General features: G+C 34.6%; 1 protein-coding gene and 1 non-coding gene across 2 annotated transcripts; one reads left to right on the forward strand and one right to left on the reverse strand.

Moving 5' to 3' along the window:
- Nucleotides 1-5,462: 5,462 nt before the first annotated feature.
- LOC133291678 (uncharacterized) lies at nt 5,463-6,278 on the forward strand. Its single transcript, XM_061489981.1, has 2 exons — nt 5,463-5,651; nt 5,739-6,278. Exons 1-2 carry the CDS (start codon nt 5,463-5,465, stop codon nt 6,180-6,182), a joined length of 633 nt encoding a protein of 210 aa, XP_061345965.1. The 3' UTR covers nt 6,183-6,278.
- A 12,223-nt stretch (nt 6,279-18,501) lies between these two features.
- Nucleotides 18,502-18,608, reverse strand: LOC133291680 (small nucleolar RNA R71). The gene has a single exon (XR_009748827.1). It is a non-coding gene; the product is annotated as a small nucleolar RNA R71 (small nucleolar RNA).
- Between the last annotated feature and the right edge of the window lie 45 nt (nt 18,609-18,653).

Consider the following 18,653-nt stretch of genomic DNA (forward strand, 5'->3'; position numbering starts at 1 on the left):
ACATAATTGGTGGATAACTAATTTATGCTATAAAATCACATATATCTCAATCATAGGCAGATAAACTAAATCTATCTCAAACAACTTCCCTTTTATTTGAAGAGAATAATTCCTACAGACTTGGAATGTGGTTATATTTTCCCTAGTAGGAATGAAGACTTTCAAGATGAGAAGGTAGAACGGAAATTAGTAATTTTAATTTTTGAGCAGAAGGTAGGGAGATGAAAGAATGAATGGCCTAGACCCGTACTTTGAACCAAATTTGAAACTTAAGCCACTTCCTAACCACTAAGAGTTAAAACTTTTCTTTTTGCTACAATTGATTGCATGAATTCTAACCTTGATTTTGAGGGCACCGCTTCATCAGGTGTCCATAATTCTACACTTAAAACATATGTCTTTTCCTACTAGGCATTCTCCAACATGATTTTTCTTGTACTTAGGACATACCTAAATTTGAGAATTAAATCGTCTCTCATTTCCTCTTCCTTCATTGCTAGCAAAGTGGTTTCCATAGTCTAATGCTTGTGGAAACCTCTCTTCATCGTTGTCATCATTCTTCCTTCTCCGGTTTGTACCTCTGGCTTTTTCCCTTGCATCCTCAACTTCCAGCATGCTTGCTTCAACTCCACCCCTATTCATTAATGATGAATTTTTTTATATAATGTCCTATTATCATACTTTTAAGTTCAGGTTTTAATCCATATTCAAACTTAGAAAACCATATCATGATTGATTATTAAATTTTCATATTTAACTTTAATTATATTATTATAACTTATTAGTATATTTGTATTTTTTATATTAAAAATAATTTCAATTAAAAGCTCTTTCAAAATTTTGATTGATTATTTTTAACTGAAATAAATTGATTCAAACACTCAATAAATTGTTTAAAGAATTGTAAACATTGTGAGAATAAAATAATGGAAAGATCTTATTTACCAAAACTAAAATAAAATAATGGCAAAATCTTTGCCTTCCCCTCACTTCACACGTAATGTACGAAACGTATATGCATTTTCTTCGAAAAAAAAATATACGTTTAAGTAAATGTGTGTTTAAATTACTTTAACTTATAATTTAAATTTTATTTAAAGACCTTTTAAAAAATAATTTTTTTTTCCTAAAAAATTATCCAAAACTAAACGTATACTAATAAATACTTCCTCAAAAACACTTGTTCATTAAGTGCTTCTTTTGGGCTATAGTGGTGGCAGATAGGAGGACTGGAAAAGGGTGTGGAATTGAGCTACGGTAGCTCTGTAGATTCTGACAGTTTCTCGTACGTGGGAAGTGATTGAAACTGGAAATAAGAGTGGAACATAAATGAAGGGAAGGCAAGGTGGGTTGAGGGCATTTAACAGAAGAAACCTGCTGTTGAGAATGAAGAAGAAAGATGACCAAGAAGGCAGAGTTGTTTAATTTTGGTCACTGTTGAAGTCTGCATTTAAGTGAATTCAAGGTGGTTTAATGAAGGCAGGTAGACTTACTTGAAATTGAACCCTCCGTCTCTCTCTCTCAATGCCTTTAATGGCCTGGTAGTTGGGACCCTTTTTTTATTTATCTTCTATTTCTTCTCTCTCAATTTCCTCCTAGTCCCATTTTCTAAGCTATTTGCTATTCTCGTCTTTCACTCTTTTCTTGATCAATTAGCTAGCTAATATTTCTCTCCGGACTCATCATTACCGTACCCCCCACATGTTTATTATATACTCTCTTTATTAAAAATAATTCACACATGGGGTAATAGTATCCTTCTCAATATTATTTTTGAAAAAGATTTAAAGTCTTAATACTGAACCTGCCCCGAACAGGATTATCTCCCGTAGAAGTTTCATGTTATTCCAAAAAAAAATCACATTTTTTTGGAAATTTTAGTATATACGGTTAAAATTATTCCATCTATTTCAAAATAATTGTTATTTAAAGTTTTGTACCAAGATTAAAAAAGTCATTAAAAAATATAAAAGTTTATTTACCTATATTATCCTCTTTCTCTATTATTGGCCTCTCATTTTACTTTGTGGGATTCAAAAATCAAGGATAAACTTACAAAAAAATAATTAATGTCTTCTTTATTTTAATGTAACAAGTAATTCGAAACAAATTAAAGTTTATAACTATTTTGAAATTGAGAGAGTATTTGTTACTTTAGAAATTTAATATGGCATTGATTACTTTTTCTAATTTTATCTTTGTTTTCTTGGTATTCCATTAAATGAATGAGAGAACATTAAAGGAGTGAGGGGGTACCATAGACAAAAGAAACTTATATTTTCTTGAAAATGAGAATATTTAATGACTTTCTTAACTTATTTTAAAAGGGAGGGGAGTATTTCATTTGCCATTATTGAGAACATCAAGTCGGAGGAGAGAAGATCACTGAGATAATTAAATGCATGATTCACTTGCCGTTTGACCAATCACTTTTGAAAACTAGCAGATTTTATCTAATTGAATTGGGTTGTGCTGCTTGCAATTGATCATTCACAGCCTTGTTATTTTTTTTATTTGTTGATTAATGTATATTGTATACCTATCATCTCAATGCTCTGATCCAATGACTAAAAACCTAAATGCATAAGCGCTTGAGCAAGCGTGTTCTAGCAAATTCCAATTGAATTTGAATTAGGGATGCAGTCCATTTAGGGCCCCTCATCAAATTTATTTGTGATTGGTGACATTAGGATGAACAGCCTTCGACACCTAACTGGCCAAGCGTATACCCTTCCTTTTGCCATGTTAAGAAACATAACCCAAAATCTCCTATACACATTTTTTATATACCCTACAGATGTCTTGTCACGTCTTGCTGTACATCTGGCTTCTTCTTTTTTCTGAATTAATGATTTAATTGTATAATCTTATTGAATCATTTATAAAATAGCCGCCACAGAAACTGGGAATAATGATTAATTGTTCCTAAGGATTTGATTTCAGTTTTATCATAATGGCCAAATTACTTTAATATGTATGGTCTATCAGAGGCGGATGGAGGTAGACGAGAAGGGAGACAAGTGCCCACCCTTAAAATATGAGTAAAAACATAAAAATACACTTATGTTAAAATTCAAGTTTTTCCAATTTAATTTCGGGGTAGGATATTATAACAATTAATTAGAGTTACTACTAATATTATTATCAATCATTTTCACCGTTAGATCAATTATGTTGATCCAACGGTTATATTTATTTTCATCTTTTTATAGTTATGATTTTCCATATTTGATACTTTATATTTATTTTCACTTTTATATGGTTATGATTTCTCATATTTAATGCTTTTACATTAAATATGGGGATCATAACCATACAAAGATAAAAATAAATATAACTATTGGATCAACATAATCGATCTAACGGTGAAATTGATTGGTAGTAACCCTAGTCGGTTGTTACGATAATTTACATTAAAAGAACCATTGGCATATACATACTGATTCATCTCCTCCACCTTCTATTTTATTTTCTCGTGAGTATTTTTTCTCCTCCACCTTTATCATCCAAATCTAACAGCAGAGAGCTCTGTTCCAGACCCATCATTTGCATATACATACTGATTCATCTCCTCTCAAATCTCAATCTCTGTTATTGTAAGTTGAAACATTTACTTCTTCCTCCATCATCGGTCTAATTGAGTCACAATCCGTCCAGATCTAGATCTAAACCAGATCCAGTCAGCTAACAGCTGCTCGCAAGTCGCGTTCCAGACCAGACCTAGATCTATACGTACATGAACTTGTTGAGTGCCCACTCTTCGTTAATTTTCTGGATCCGCAACTGTGGTCTATGATAATTTTCGGAGTGGTTTTGTCAGAATTTTATATGGATAATAATGTGCATGAAAATATACAAGTAATAGATGATGTTTTATCAAGCCATACTTTGCGTTCAACCATACAATACAACACATTAATTGACATACCTTTTACTTGTTTCAGTTGCCTAAAACGACAATTTTGTTTTGATGTTACAAGGGGAACTCATATATTAAAGCTAAATTGTCAAGTTCATGGGAGAAATTAAAGTCAGTGTATAACAATGGGCATGATGCAGGTGATGTCAAGGGAGGAAATTGGGAGCGGTTAGGAGAGAGAAGGAACAATAAATTTGCGTTCATTTTTTTGGTAATTCATAGGACTTGGTTGGTTTAATGGGGGAGGGTGTTGAGAGCCTTTAAAGCTTACTTCTGGAGTTTTTAATAGCATAGGTCATCTATGGGCGTGGTTCGTTTTAATGGCTGAAGAGGGTGTTGAGAGCTTTAAAGTTTTTAGTTTTTTGAGTGACCCAATTGGGGAAGTTGGAGTTATTATTTACATTAAAAGAACCATTGGCATTCAAGACCTTCCCTTCACCTGTACACAGACTAACAACATTAATGATCATGCCATCCCTCTCCTTCCACTTCTCACCGCCTTTCATAAGTGCAAAGCTTGTCCTTTCGGCTTTCGGCTTGGCTTTATAGTATGTACGTCATGTGTCAAGGCGAAGCCAAATTCATTTCATTTATACAGAGATTATGTTTGCAATATTTAAATAAGTTTTTTTTTTTTTTTTTTTTTTTTACTACAAAAAAGTACTTTTAAGAGTTGTTTTCCGAAAATTACTCTTTCTATTTCTGTGCTCAATAACTATCTGTATATTTAAAGTGATAATGTCGTAATTCTTTACCGACTCAGCCTACAACTTGTGTTATATATATAGACTTAGGCAAGTATTATAATTTTGACAATGTATTAGTTTTGCATTTAAGGATTGATGTTGGCAAGATCGTGCCGCATTTATTCAAAAGGGTTTTTGATTTGATTTATATATGTTGATGATTCCTCATTGAATAATTGACAGGCATCTCCTAACTAATTGCGACGTACCCTACTTTGATTATGGAAGAAGTTACCATCTCCTAATTTATTTTTGGTAAATGATTTCTCAGTCACCGGAGATAAAGTTATTTACAGTGAGTTCACGACATTGTTTTGAGATGAAAATCAAGGTGTTTTTGTAATTATAATATATTGCAGGGTTATATTAGTCTTTGTCATTATAATTTTTTAATCTTATAACTAAAAACGACGTCGTTTTGAACTCACTAGAGATAACTTTATCTCCAGTTATTGGAGCTATACTTTTCCCTTTATTTTTTGGTTCCTAATTTATTTATTTTCATTATACTGCTTTCGTTTTTTTTTTAAACAAAACAAAAAAGAAAACCATCTAAGACGTTAAGTACTGGCTTGGAGCTGTGTAGTTATTAGGGAGCCAACTTGGGAAAAGGCACGTTATACGTAAGCAAAGCCCTTCTATTCGACCTTCAAATTTTGCCCCCTATTACATTCTCCTTAGCGGTTATAATTTCAAGGGGAACTCATCCTATATAAACACCTCAGTCTTATACTACATTGGATCACTAAGAGACAGACACAAGGTTTAGGGGTGACACCACTCTTTATTTTGAAGCTATGGTTTCCTTTCACAAAACGCTGGCCGAGAGTCCTAGAACTGAAGTTCATGCAGAATTTGAAGCATCATCAAAGAAGAGAAAGTGGGAAGAGCCATTTGCTGAAGAATTCTTCAAGGACCAAAATATGGAGCTCCAACTCGAGACCCCGTTTCCTTCAGATAAATGGCGTCAATACCTCAGTATTCAGGTTTGTATATATATTGTCAAAACTTGTTGCAAAAGCCACAACTCTTTCATGTCTTCTGTTTAATCTTTGATCTTTTTTATTATGCAGTCGGGGCAAATACAGTTTTGTAACACAAGGGTGAATAAGACAACAACAGAGGATTCAAAAAGAATCCCCGAACCACCTTCTGATCACATGAGCTTAAACCTTGAGCTGAACTTGACATGTGAATCACCGAGGAAGAAACAAGAAGACAGATACTATATAAATGAGAAGCATAATTCTGATTCCCCTGTTAGATTGAGTGAAAATGATGATCTGTTTATTGAATCAAGCAAGTGTAAGAAAGATTCAGATAGTTTAATTGGTTCTCCCTCATGGTTATCATCAGAGGGAGATTACAAAGAGATGGTTGCAACAGTTTGCATGCGATGCCACATGTTGGTAATGCTATGCAAGTCATCTCCTTCCTGCCCTAACTGCAAATTCATGCACCCACCTGATCAGAACCCTTCAAAATTCTTGAAGAGAAGGTGCAGCCTCTTCTGCTAGTTAGGAACGTTGCAGATACTGGTCTAGAAATTTTCAGCTTTATATCACGGCATGGTCCAATCTTACGGCGTTATCTTTTTTCTTTTTTACATTTTCCCTCCTGAATAGCCGAAGTTTCTTTATATATAGTTGTAAGTTTAAACCAGTGGGTTGATGGTTAATCTAGGTCTGCGTACTTGTAATTTGATTGTAAGAATGTGGGAATGAGTGACTGCTGAAGAAACTAACCTAGTATCGTTATCATATCTATGTACATAGTGTTCTTGATCTTCCAAAATTTCTCCATTATGCCAGAGCAGGGTTTCTCGGTAGATTCTTTAACTTAAGCTTGACCATTGTTTTGCATGATGCCTCTTAATTCGTAACAGTTTGTTTCTTCTCGTTGCAACAAAATGTTCAATTTGACTATTGTGATTTTCTTTTCCAATAACGATCACTGAGTTTCCCTTAAAAGGAATAATTCGATATATTGCAGGGTAAAAGGTCTTCAATCAAGTAACCTCGGCTGTGTGTAATGTAGGTTGTTAATTTCATCTATAGTTATATTATAATGTAGGTTGTTTCTCCTATCTCTTTCACCTTATAGAAGATGTAATTCACATTCTTTTTGCTCCCTCTAAAAGCAAAAAAAGCTACGATGTCATAACTAGTAACTGCATTTAGGAGATGAGCGATCTAGTTAGAAAAATACTCACAGAAATATTGAAAAAAATGCTTTTGTAAAGTGCAGCACCCAAATAACATCGTGTATATATCTCATGCTATAGACACATTTTATATGAGACTCACATTTATTAAAAAGAAAAAAAATATTACACAAAAATCGAAAAATTACTAGTAGAAGAAAACAACTTTCCAACAACATGAGAGTTGTTTTCTCATATATATATAAGGATCTATTTATCTCATATTTGATGAGATAATTATTTCATGCAACAACAGAGACAAGATAGTGGAGTCCATCATTTAAAAAAAATAGTGCATATATATATATATATATATATATATATATATATGGGGAAAACATTTCTGCAGCCATTTTAGATAAGGTTGTCTACAGTTATTTTTTTTCACTAAGTACGACCGGCCGTACATTAAAATTGCATTTTCTCTCTCCGCCACGTCAGCCGACAATGTCTGAGGAAAGAGAAAAAAAGAACAACTTTATTGTTATAACTAAGTACGACCGGTCGTACTTTTTCCTATATATATATATATATATATATATATATATATATATATATATATATAATGCAAAATTGTTTCCTAAGACTGACCAAGATGATCACTCCGATCTAAAAGCTCTACCGACTACGATTACAGCAGGTGAAGATCTGTCAATTTTACAAATGATATATGGTGCATAGTAGGGTTAGAAAAAGAAAAATATTATATAGCTAGAAGTAGGTATTGTAAATTGAGTTATGGATGGATAAATTAGTCGTGTGATGATTTATCGATCTAACAATCACGATTCGATTTATTTTTACTTTAATTATTTTTGGTTTTGCAAGGGTGTCCTAACCTATTTGGAGGAGACTAATTTTTCTTATGGGGGTGACATTGTTCTTTTCAACCCTTAACCACTATCCAAATTATAATGGGTTAATACATTAATTAGCTTACGTCTCTTACATTTCCATCCAGTCATCCACATTGAATGCACAATGGATGTTAAACTGTAGCCTCATGCTCATTTACGTTCCTCGCTCCATAAATGCCGAGGGAAAGGGATGGAAATAGGTAAGCGATAAATAAATAATTAATCCGTACATAATCCATTTGAACAAACCATATTTCTATGGTATACAATTCACAAACTCCTTCTGGATGCTGGAACTACCATGTCAGCTGCATTTATGAAATGTTTCATCGTATGAGGCGATCGCAAAGAGTTAAGATAAGTTTATATATTCAGTAGTTAGGCTTCTCCGCTGTATGAACCGGGTAACGCTATCCCTCCAAGGCTCCAAGTAGTTGGAAATTTGTCTCGGTTATAGCACATCTCTAAGTTGTGGTGATGGTTCTAATATCATTTTATTAATTCTATGGATGTTAATTTTTAAATGACATCATAATATGTTTGATGACATAATTAAATATGGCCCGGAAGTAGATGAGCTTGGTTTGTTTTTATTTTTATTTTGAGTAATGTATTTTTACTATTGATTAAATAGTAATAATTAAAGTGTTCCAAAAAAAATAGTAATAATTAAAATCACATTACTTTAACTTTCTTTCTTATTTTTAAGATTGTGAAGGAAATAATAACATTATTTTGTTTTCATCGGGTCATATGCCAACTCTTAATAAGATTGCGTTGGCAGTTGGCGGTAGTCGGGGTAGCCGGCACGTGCACCTTTGTTTATGTTCAAATTAATTTGGCACATATGTAAAGTTTGCCTTCTTTATTACATTTGACTTTTTTGATTAAGTTTTCCTTTAGTCGCATTCAATATTTTGCGTCACTCAAAACATACATTGTAAAAAAAAATTAAAATATTATACTTCTAATAATTAATTACGAATAGGTGACAGTTTGAAAATTATATTCGAATTTATTGCAGTCATTCATGCTCAAATTAGGCGTGACTATTCACGCCTAAGTTAGACGTGACTCCCTAGGCATTCATGCCTAATTTAAACGTGAATCATCTGGTGTTGACACGTGGCAAAAAAAGTCAACTTACAAATCATAAAACTTTGAAAAGTCATAACTTTTGACTCGGGTATCCGAATGAAGTAATTCTTTTTTTGATTTCACATAACTTTTTGAGATCTACGCAATAAAATATTATTTGATATATTTTATCTCTCACAAACACAATTCAAATTTGCAATAATTGTATTATATAGTGTATTACCAAAAAAATTTAAAAAATTATTATTAATACGAAAAACAAAATAAAGATTTAATTTGTGATTTAAACTCAAAAATCAATTTGAAAAATCTGTATTAATAAAGAAAATAATTAAATAAATATTCTAAACACTTGCTTTTTTAATAAATAATTACGAATAAGTTGCCGTTTTGAACCTAATTACAAATATATTGCACTCATTTACGCCCAATAATGGTACTATAACATTAAATTCAAAATTTAAAATTCAAATAACCTCCAATAAGTTGATTGCATTTTGTATTTAATAGGAGTTGATTGTGTTTTGTATTTAATAGGAGCTGATTGCGTTATAATTTTATGAGTTGGTTACAGATTGTCGCCAATTCAAATAAATTTGCTAGTGGTTATTTGAATTTTGAATTTAATGTTATAAGAGTTGATTGCGTTTTGTATTTAATAGGAGCTGATTACGTTTTGTATTTAATAGAAAATTTGGTGTCATCTTATTTATAGATGAGTTTATCCACTTTGGTGCCGTCTTTATAATATCATTGTTGTAAATTTGAATTGTGTTTGTGAGAGATAAGATATATCAAATGAGATGTCATTGCGTAGATCTCGAAAAGTTACATGGAATCAAAAAAAGAATTACCTCATTCGGATACCCGAGTCAAAAGTTATGGCCTTATAAAGTTTTACAGTTAAATTATTAATTTTTTGTGCCACGTGTCAACACCAGACGAGTCACGCCTAATTTAGGCGTGAATGCCTTGGTAGTCACACCTAACTTAGGCGTGAATAGTCACGTCTAATTTGGGCGTGAATAACTGCAATAAATTCGAATATAGTTTCCAAACTGCTATTTATTCGTAATTAATTATTAAAAGTGTAATATTTTAATTTTTTGAACAACATACATTTGATAACCTTTGAGATTGCGACAACAAAAGATTAAAATATGCAAAATGTATTCACTTGTAACAATGTTGCTAATATTTTTGGTTCTTTTATTCATTTAAAATTTCGCATTTTCAATTGAGTCACGGGTTCATCCGATGAATATGTTAGACAAATAGAACCACTATCAATAACTAGAATTGGCATGCAAGTTTGATGAATGCTTTATTTTCAGATTAATCAGGCACATATACAATTGTTTGCCTCCTTTTTATCACATCTGACTTTTTGAGTAGGTTTTTCTTTTATCGCATCTAACATTTTGTATCGATCAAAGCATACTATTCTGTATGCAATGAGATTGCCATGGCAGAGAATTGGAATATGAAAAATGTATGCACTTAAAACAATGTCTCAGAATATTTTTGGTCCTTGTTGGAATAGAAGATTCTATATGTTGTTATGATTTGCTGTGATATGTTGTAACATGTAGTTTGTTAGGATATGTATAACTGAGTCCTATTGTAATTAGGTGTAGTTACTTATCTTTAGGAAGTTGTTTTACTATTTGGTAATAGACTGTTTGGTAACAGCCTATTCTATTTAAGATACATTGATGTACAGTTTTAAATCAATGGAAATACTATCAATTGATACCATTTATCATGGTATCAGAGCGATCCCTTGTTAAAAAAAAAAAAAAAAACTTCTGCAACGTGTAGACTCTGAAAACAGTGAGCAGGAGATAGCTTCTGTTGAAGATGGCCAATGAAAACAGCAGCAGGTTGAAGCCATCAGACCCTGGATCACCATTCTATCTGACTGGATCAGATAGCCCAGGGATTCTTTTAACAACCGTTATGCTGAGAGGAGAAGCCAACTACGAGAATTGGGAAAAGTTTGTTGAACGTCCTCCATGCATTCACTGCGGGAAAACTAATCATGAAGCCTCTCGATGCTGGCAAGCATTTGGCTATCCTGGACGTGGTGGTAGCAGAGGACGAGGACCTGGACGAGGACGTGGACGTTTCGGTGGTGATAGGAGCAGTAACCCACAAGGAGGATTCCCAAAGCCATTTGGTGCACACGCAGCTCAAACGGAGGAACCACTAGAGCAAGCAAATGCATTCGCCGTTCTGACACCTGACGTGGTGACACAATTGTTATCATTGGTTGACAACCCCCAACGCTCAAAGGACAAATTAAATCGTAAAGATTCCCATTGTCACTGGCTTATAGATAGTGGTGCATCACGCCACATGACAGGGGTATTGGAATTGCTGGAGAATGTTACAGATGTTGAACCTTTGGCAATCGGTTTACCCAATGCAGCTATTACTTATGTTGTGCAACAAGGATCTGTTTCGTTTACTCCTTCTTTTTCATTATCCAATGTCTTATTTGTGCCAAATTTAAAGTGTAACTTGATATCTGTATCTCAGTTGGTACGACAACATAATGTTGATGTGGTATTCACTAATAATAGTTGTGTTTTGCAGGACCGCAAGCTGAGGACGGAGATTGGATTGGGTGATCACAGGGATGGTGTGTATGTGTTTCGACCAAGCCAAGCAGCAGCTTTAACAGTTCGCTCCAGTGATACGCAAGAACTTTGGCACAAGCGGTTGGGCCATGCATCATCCGAAGCACTTTCTCTGATTCCTTTTTCTAGTAGCATTCGATTTGGCAATGTAAACAATAAGGCATGCGATATTTGTTATCGTACCAAACAAAATCGATCCTCGTTTCCCATTAGTGATCGAAAGAGTAATAAAATTTTTGATCTTCTTCATTGTGATACATGGGGTCCTTACCGCACTTCCTCTTTCTCTGGTGCTTATTATTTTTTAACGATAGTCGATGACTTCAGTCGTGCTGTTTGGGTTTGTTTGATGGGTGACAAAAGTGAAACTTTTGGTGTGTTACGAAAATTTCTTTTAATGGTGCAAAATCAGTTTAATACAACAGTTAAGAGTATTAGATCAGATAATGGAACTGAATTTACTTCCAACAAGATGATTGAATTATTCACTGCCAATGGTATATTTCATCAGAAATCCTGTGTTCATACGCCGCAACAGAACGGTCGGGTAGAACGGAAGCATAGGCATATTCTAAATGTGTCTCGTGCTCTTTTGTTTCAAGCAAACTTGCCAATCAAATTCTGGGGAGAGAGTGTGATGACAGCAGCTCATATTATTAATAGAACTCCCACAAAGCTTCTCAATGGCAAAACTCCTTATGAGCTTTTGCATGGATCTGTTGCTGATTACAGTCACTTAAGGATATTTGGCTGCCTATGTTATGCGATGACACAACCAAAACCTACAAACAAATTTAGTCCACGGTCTAGGCGGTGTATGTTTGTTGGTTATCCTCATGGGCAGAAAGGTTGGAGAGTGTATGATCTTAATACTAAGGAATTCTTTGTGTCACGAGATGTCAGTTTCCACGAAGATGAGTTTCCTTTTGTTGCTATAAGTGTGCCTACACCTAGCCCATCATTACCTACATTTATACCAATAGATTCTAATGATTCTGCCAATCCAGTATCTCAATCAACTTCAAATGATTGTGAGGCAGAAGTGCAGTCGGAAGATAGGGGGAGTGTCCATCAGTCTGAAAGGGAGCCGAATGAAGATTCTACATCAAATGCTGATCAAGTGAAAAGGAGTGAGGATCCAGCTCCTGCTCTCGTACAAAGGAATGAAGATTCAGCTCACGAACTTGTGCAAAGAAGTGCAGAATCAGCTCAAAACGATTCTCTTCGTCCAGCACGCACACGAAGGCCTCCGTCCTATTTGAGTAACTACAAATGTAATCTGATTGAGGCACATACATACACTCCCAGTCTCACCTCTTCTAGCTCCACCTCAGGTATACGGTATCCAATTGCCAACTATGTGAATACTAACAATTTTTCTTCAAAACATCGAGTTTTTGTTGCTGCTATTGATGCAGGTAGTGAACCTCGGTCATTTAAAGAAGCAATGACCAATGATGTTTGGCGTAAAGCTATGGCTCAGGAGATACATGCACTAGAAGAAAATAATACGTGGACTATCACTGATTTACCTGCAGGCAAACATGCCCTTCCATGTAAATGGGTATATAAAATTAAATATCATTCCAATGGTAGCATCGAGCGCTACAAAGCAAGGTTGGTAATTGCAGGTAATCATCAAGTTCCAGGAGAAGATTTCCATGAAACTTACGCTCCTGTAGCGAAAATGGTGAGTGTTAGAACTCTACTCTCGGTTGCAGCTGCAAAAGGTTGGTACTTGCACCAAATGGATGTTCATAATGCATTTCTTAATGGAGAACTGGACGAAGAAGTGTATATGCGCATACCGGCAGGCTTTAATCAAGGACAAGGAAGAAAAGTGTGTCGTTTGCAAAGGTCGTTATATGGCTTACGACAATCTCCCAGGAATTGGTTTGCAAAGTTGAGTTCCTCACTTATTAAATACGGTTTTGTTCAATCCGAAGCAAATCACACTTTGTACACTTTGAAGCGTGGTTCTACCTTCTTGACCATACTAGTCTATGTTGATGATTTGGTGTTGGCAGGCAATGATTCCCAAGCATGTCAAGAGGTTAAGATTTATCTTAACAAGTGTTTTAAAATTAAAGATTTGGGTCACTTGAAATATTTTTTGGGCATCGAGGTTGCCCGTAGCAATGAGGGTATCTTCTTGTGCCAACGAAAATATGCATTAGATATCCTCAAAGAAACAGGTTTGTTGGATTGTAAACCGGTTCAGTTTCCAATTGAACAGAATCATCGCTTAGCTCTGGCAGATGGACCTGACTATGATGATCCAGGTCGCTATAGAAGAATTGTCGGCAAGCTAGTGTACCTTACGATCACTCGTCCTGATTTGAGTTATGTAGTGCACACTCTTTCACAGTTCATGCAAACTCCAAAGGAAGCACATTATGAGGCTGCCATTCGGGTACTAAGATACATCAAAATGAATCCTGGCCAAGGTATCCTCCTTTCTTCCAAAAGTGATCTCAAAATTCATGCTTTCTGTGATTCAGATTGGGCCAGCTGCCCTTTAACTCGCCGGTCAGTTTCTGGGTTCTTCATTATGCTTGGAACCTCACCTGTTTCTTGGAAAACATAGAAGCAACTCACTGTCTCACGCTCCTCAGCAGAGGCTGAGTACCGCTCCATGGCTGCCGCGACAGCAGAATTGATATGGTTGAAGTCTTTTCTTGCTTCACTTGATGTTATCCATGATGATCCTATGGAATTATGTTGTGATAATCAAGCCGCTATACATATCGCGGCAAATCCTGTGTTCCATGAGCGAACTAAACACATTGAAATTGATTGCCATTTTGTCCGGGAAAGGTTGGTTTCTAAGACGATTCGAACTACTTTTGTTCGTTCTCATTTGCAACTCGCAGACATTTTCACCAAAGCACTTGGTCGTGTTCCATTTCTTGCCGTTCTTTCCAAGTTAGGCATTTCATGTCTTCATGCTCCAACTTGAGGGGGAGTGTTGGAATAGAAGATTCTATATGTTGTTATGATTTGCTGTGATATGTTGTAACCTGTAGTTTGTTAGGATATGTATAACTGAGTCCTATTGTAATTAGGTGTAGTTACTTATCTTTAGGAAGTTGTTTTACTATTTGGTAACAGACTGTTTGGTAACAGCCGTAACAGCCTATTCTATTTAAGATACATTGATGTACAGTTTTAAATCAATGGAAATACTATCAATTGATACCATTTATCAGTCCTTTTACTCATTTCAATTTCTTTGTTTTCAGTTTCAAATCACAAGGGTTCTTCATCAACGAATGTGTTAGAAAAACTAAACCATTATCAATTTCCTTTTTTTATTTTGGAGAGTATCAATTTCCAGAAATAGCGATAAACAAGTTTAAAAATTGCTTTGTTTTTGAATTAATGAGACACATACTGACAGTTTGCCTCTTTTTATTACCTCAGTTTTCTTATTGTGTTTTCCTTTCATTAAATCAAACATTTTGCATCGATCAAAACTGAAGATTGAAGCAAACAAAATGTATGCTTTCGTGACAATCTCAAAACATTTTTATTGTTTTACTCATTTGAAATTCTTTGTGAATATTCAGACAAACTGAACTAATATTAACAGCTTGAAATGACATTGAACAAGTTTTAAGAATGCTTTATAATTAGATAATGAGGCCACGTTATTATATCTAACTTTATGAGAAATTTTTGTCACATTCAACATTTGCGTCGATCAAATCACAGTTGATAATTTCACAAATCACTACAGAAGAATTAGATTGAACTATGCAAAATGTATACACTCTTGACTATCTCAAAAACTATTTTTGGTCCTTTAATTCCTTTCAAGTTTGGTTTGGGATTTCGAGTCACAAGGTTCATCATTGAATATGTCCAACAACCTGAACCATTTCCAGTAGCCAAAAATGGCGTTTGAACAAATTAATGAGGCCCATATCGAACAGTTTGCCTCCTTTTATGACAATTCACAGAGTCAATGTTTCTTTAATCACGTCCTACATTTTGCGTCAATCAAAGTACACTTGAAATTTCTTCTCAAGCAAAGTAGCTTGCAAACACAACCAGCTAACAAATTATTTATTTTTTCTGTCTATTTAGAATAAGGGATCTATTAATCTTATGTTGAATCAGATAATTATCTCATGCAACAAATATAAGATTACGGGGTCCACTACTTTTTCAAAAAAAGAAAAAATAATGAATTCTATTATTTTGTCTCAGTTGCATAAGATAATTATCTTATGCAACATGAGACAATTATTTCCCTTAGAATAAACGACACCAAAAAGTATTTTACAAAAATGGACATACACAAAGGTGTTCTGCAGTTAAATCATGTGATTTAAAGTTTCGATAGTAGACATGAAGACAAAGTCAATGACTTATCCGAACAAAATGATATTGAATTTCTATGTGCTTCATCTTGAAATAAAAGGTTGGACTCCTTGCATTGTGCAAGGCACTCTGACTATTACAATACAAAAGAATATTCTTTTGTTTGTGATCGCGCTCCTCCATGAACCTCTTTCTTCAGATTGCTTCTTTACAAACTTGTGTCTTTGCCATATACTCAATCTTTGTTGTAGAAAGTGCCATGATTGACTGTAATGGAGACGCCCAACTCACAGCTCCTCTGTAATTGTAAACACATAGTCCATGGTAGATTTATTTTTCTCCAGATCACTTGCAAAATCAGAATCAACACACCCTCTGATAATATATTTAGATCCTCCAAAATAGGTTCCTTAGATATATCTCAAGATCCTCATAATAGCATTCCTATGCTCTAACCATAATTCGTCAGGTATCAACTAACAACCCTCATTGTATGCGTAGTTTCTGGTCTTGTACATATCATAGCAAACATTAAACTCCCCACTGCTGATGCATACTAATAAACCTTTAGTTATCATGTTTTTAGGGCTAAATAATACATGAATTACATAGTCAAGTGCATGAAAATTTAGGTTTTGTAGTAAAAAAAAAAACATAAAGTTAGATTTTGAGCTAACATAATGTGATTTTGCTCTTTTCGAAGGTGAATTGACACAAAATAATGCAAGAATGAAGTAAAGGACTTAGAGGAGAAGATTGAAGATCAAAGGAAGTCCATATGGAGCAATTCACAAGCAAATTGAACAATGGAATAGCACGCTAATGAAGCAAAAAAAGTCAAATGACCTGGAAGAGCGCACTTTAACGCTCTACAGCACGCTAAAGCAAGCAAGTGGCCCAGAAACAATGAAATTCTCTAGAGGAGCACGCTATCGTGAGGAAAATTCCATTCGAAGAGCACACTTATGCACACTGCAGTGTGCCACAGCACCCTTTGGCAGAGATTTAAGGTGTTTCAGGACTAAAGCGCTCTACTCAACGCTTTAGCGCGCTGCACGATCCAAATTCAGGCCCAACTTATGAAATAACTTAGGGCACATAATGGACACCTATAAATAAGGAATTTCAACACCAATTGAGCAGTTTTTGATAATTATGAAGAGCAAATCCTAATTTGGTGATAGAAGCGCGTCTTTCATGCTTTGGAGCATTAAGAGCGAGTTGATTTTAAGAACACGCTGGGAGCTTTGAGGACTCACAACACCATCACACCAATGGAGTTTGGGGAACCTTTATTGCTATATCTTGTCTTTGATTTCGCTATGCTAGGCTAGATCTTTATGTAATTAGGGATAGATGGAACCCAATTGAATTCTTCTGTTATTGAATTAAATTGTCTCTGAAATTTTTTCTTTTCGTAATTGTATGAATTTATCTATTATTAATGCTTTCTATGAGTTTGCTCTTTATAGATTGATCTAGGGGAATTGTATGACAATGGGAATGTTGGTGCATGAATCGTGATTTGATAAGTTCATCATAATCTTAGTGATCTAGGGATAAACATAGGGCAATTATACAATCTTTAGATTCTTGAACTTAATGCATGTTTTTCTTGAAGAATAGCCGGGGAACTATGATTCTTTCAAGATCACATAGAATTAGGGTAGCAAAGGATTAAGCCTTAAATGAATTAGATGAGTTGATTGGCATTATATTAAGGGCAGTTTCTTGATTATTTAATTCATAACATAAGAAGGATATTGGGGAAAATCGAAACCCTAACTACGCTCTTTCTTGATTATTAAAACCAACTTTATTTCAAGTTCTTGCTTTTAATTATGAATTCTTTTGCTATTGATTAATTTTCGCTTTTAAATTCAAAGTTTTCGTATTAGTTTGTCCAAATAAAGCGCGAGTAGTGAACTAGTGATTGAAATCTAATCCTCGGGGGAACGATCTCGTACTCACGTACACTTTATTACTTTTACGACCGGTGCACTTGCCGAAGTTGCAACAAGTTTTTGGCGCCGTTGTTCGGGATTAGAATCTTCAAAATTAGAAGTAGCTATAAGTACTGTATATTGCACTTTAATTTTCTACAATTTAAAATTCTGCAATTTACTTTTTGCACTTTAATTCAATTTTAGTTTTTACTTAATTTCTCTACTTTCGATTTATGTGAGATACAGTTAATCAACGATCCTTGCAGTTCGACCCGGAGATAGAGAAGACAACTAGAAGAAACAGAAAAATCACAAAGAGAGAAAAGAAAAAAAAAAGCTTCAAGCTTTACTGAACCAAAGGAGAAAAATATGGCTGATAACAACCAAATTAAGAATCATCTGAGGACATTGGGAGACTACATGACTCTAGCTCGAGTTCCTTAAACTGTAAGTATTGTTAAGCCAAACGTGAATGCTAACAACTTTGAGATCAAGCCCTCATTGTTATCTTTAATTCAAAAGGAACAATTTGGAGGAGAAGGCGGAAAAGACCCACATATTCATCTAGAAAATTTTCTGCTATTGTGTGACACTTTGAAGATGAATGGAGTTTCTCGTGATGCAGTCTTGCTAAGTCTCTTCCCTTTTCACTAAAGGAAGATGCAAGAACTTGGTTGCAGACACAACCTCAACGAAGTATCACCACCTGGGATGATCTTTCAACAAAGTTTTTAGCCCGCTTCTTTCCCTATTCAAAGTTAGCCAAACTTAAATCTGATATAGCTTGCTTTGCTCAGAAGGACAATGAATCCCTTTATGAGGCATGGGATAGGTTCAAGAGATTGCTCAGGAAGTGTTCGCAACATGTGTTAGCAGCTTGGGAAAGAGCTAAGATCTTCTTCTCAGTGATGCCACC

This window comes from Gastrolobium bilobum, unplaced genomic scaffold (assembly GCF_033153095.1).
Source record: "Gastrolobium bilobum isolate Gb01-03AN ecotype WA unplaced genomic scaffold, APGP_CSIRO_Gbil_v1 utg1076, whole genome shotgun sequence".
NCBI lineage: Eukaryota > Viridiplantae > Streptophyta > Magnoliopsida > Fabales > Fabaceae > Gastrolobium > Gastrolobium bilobum.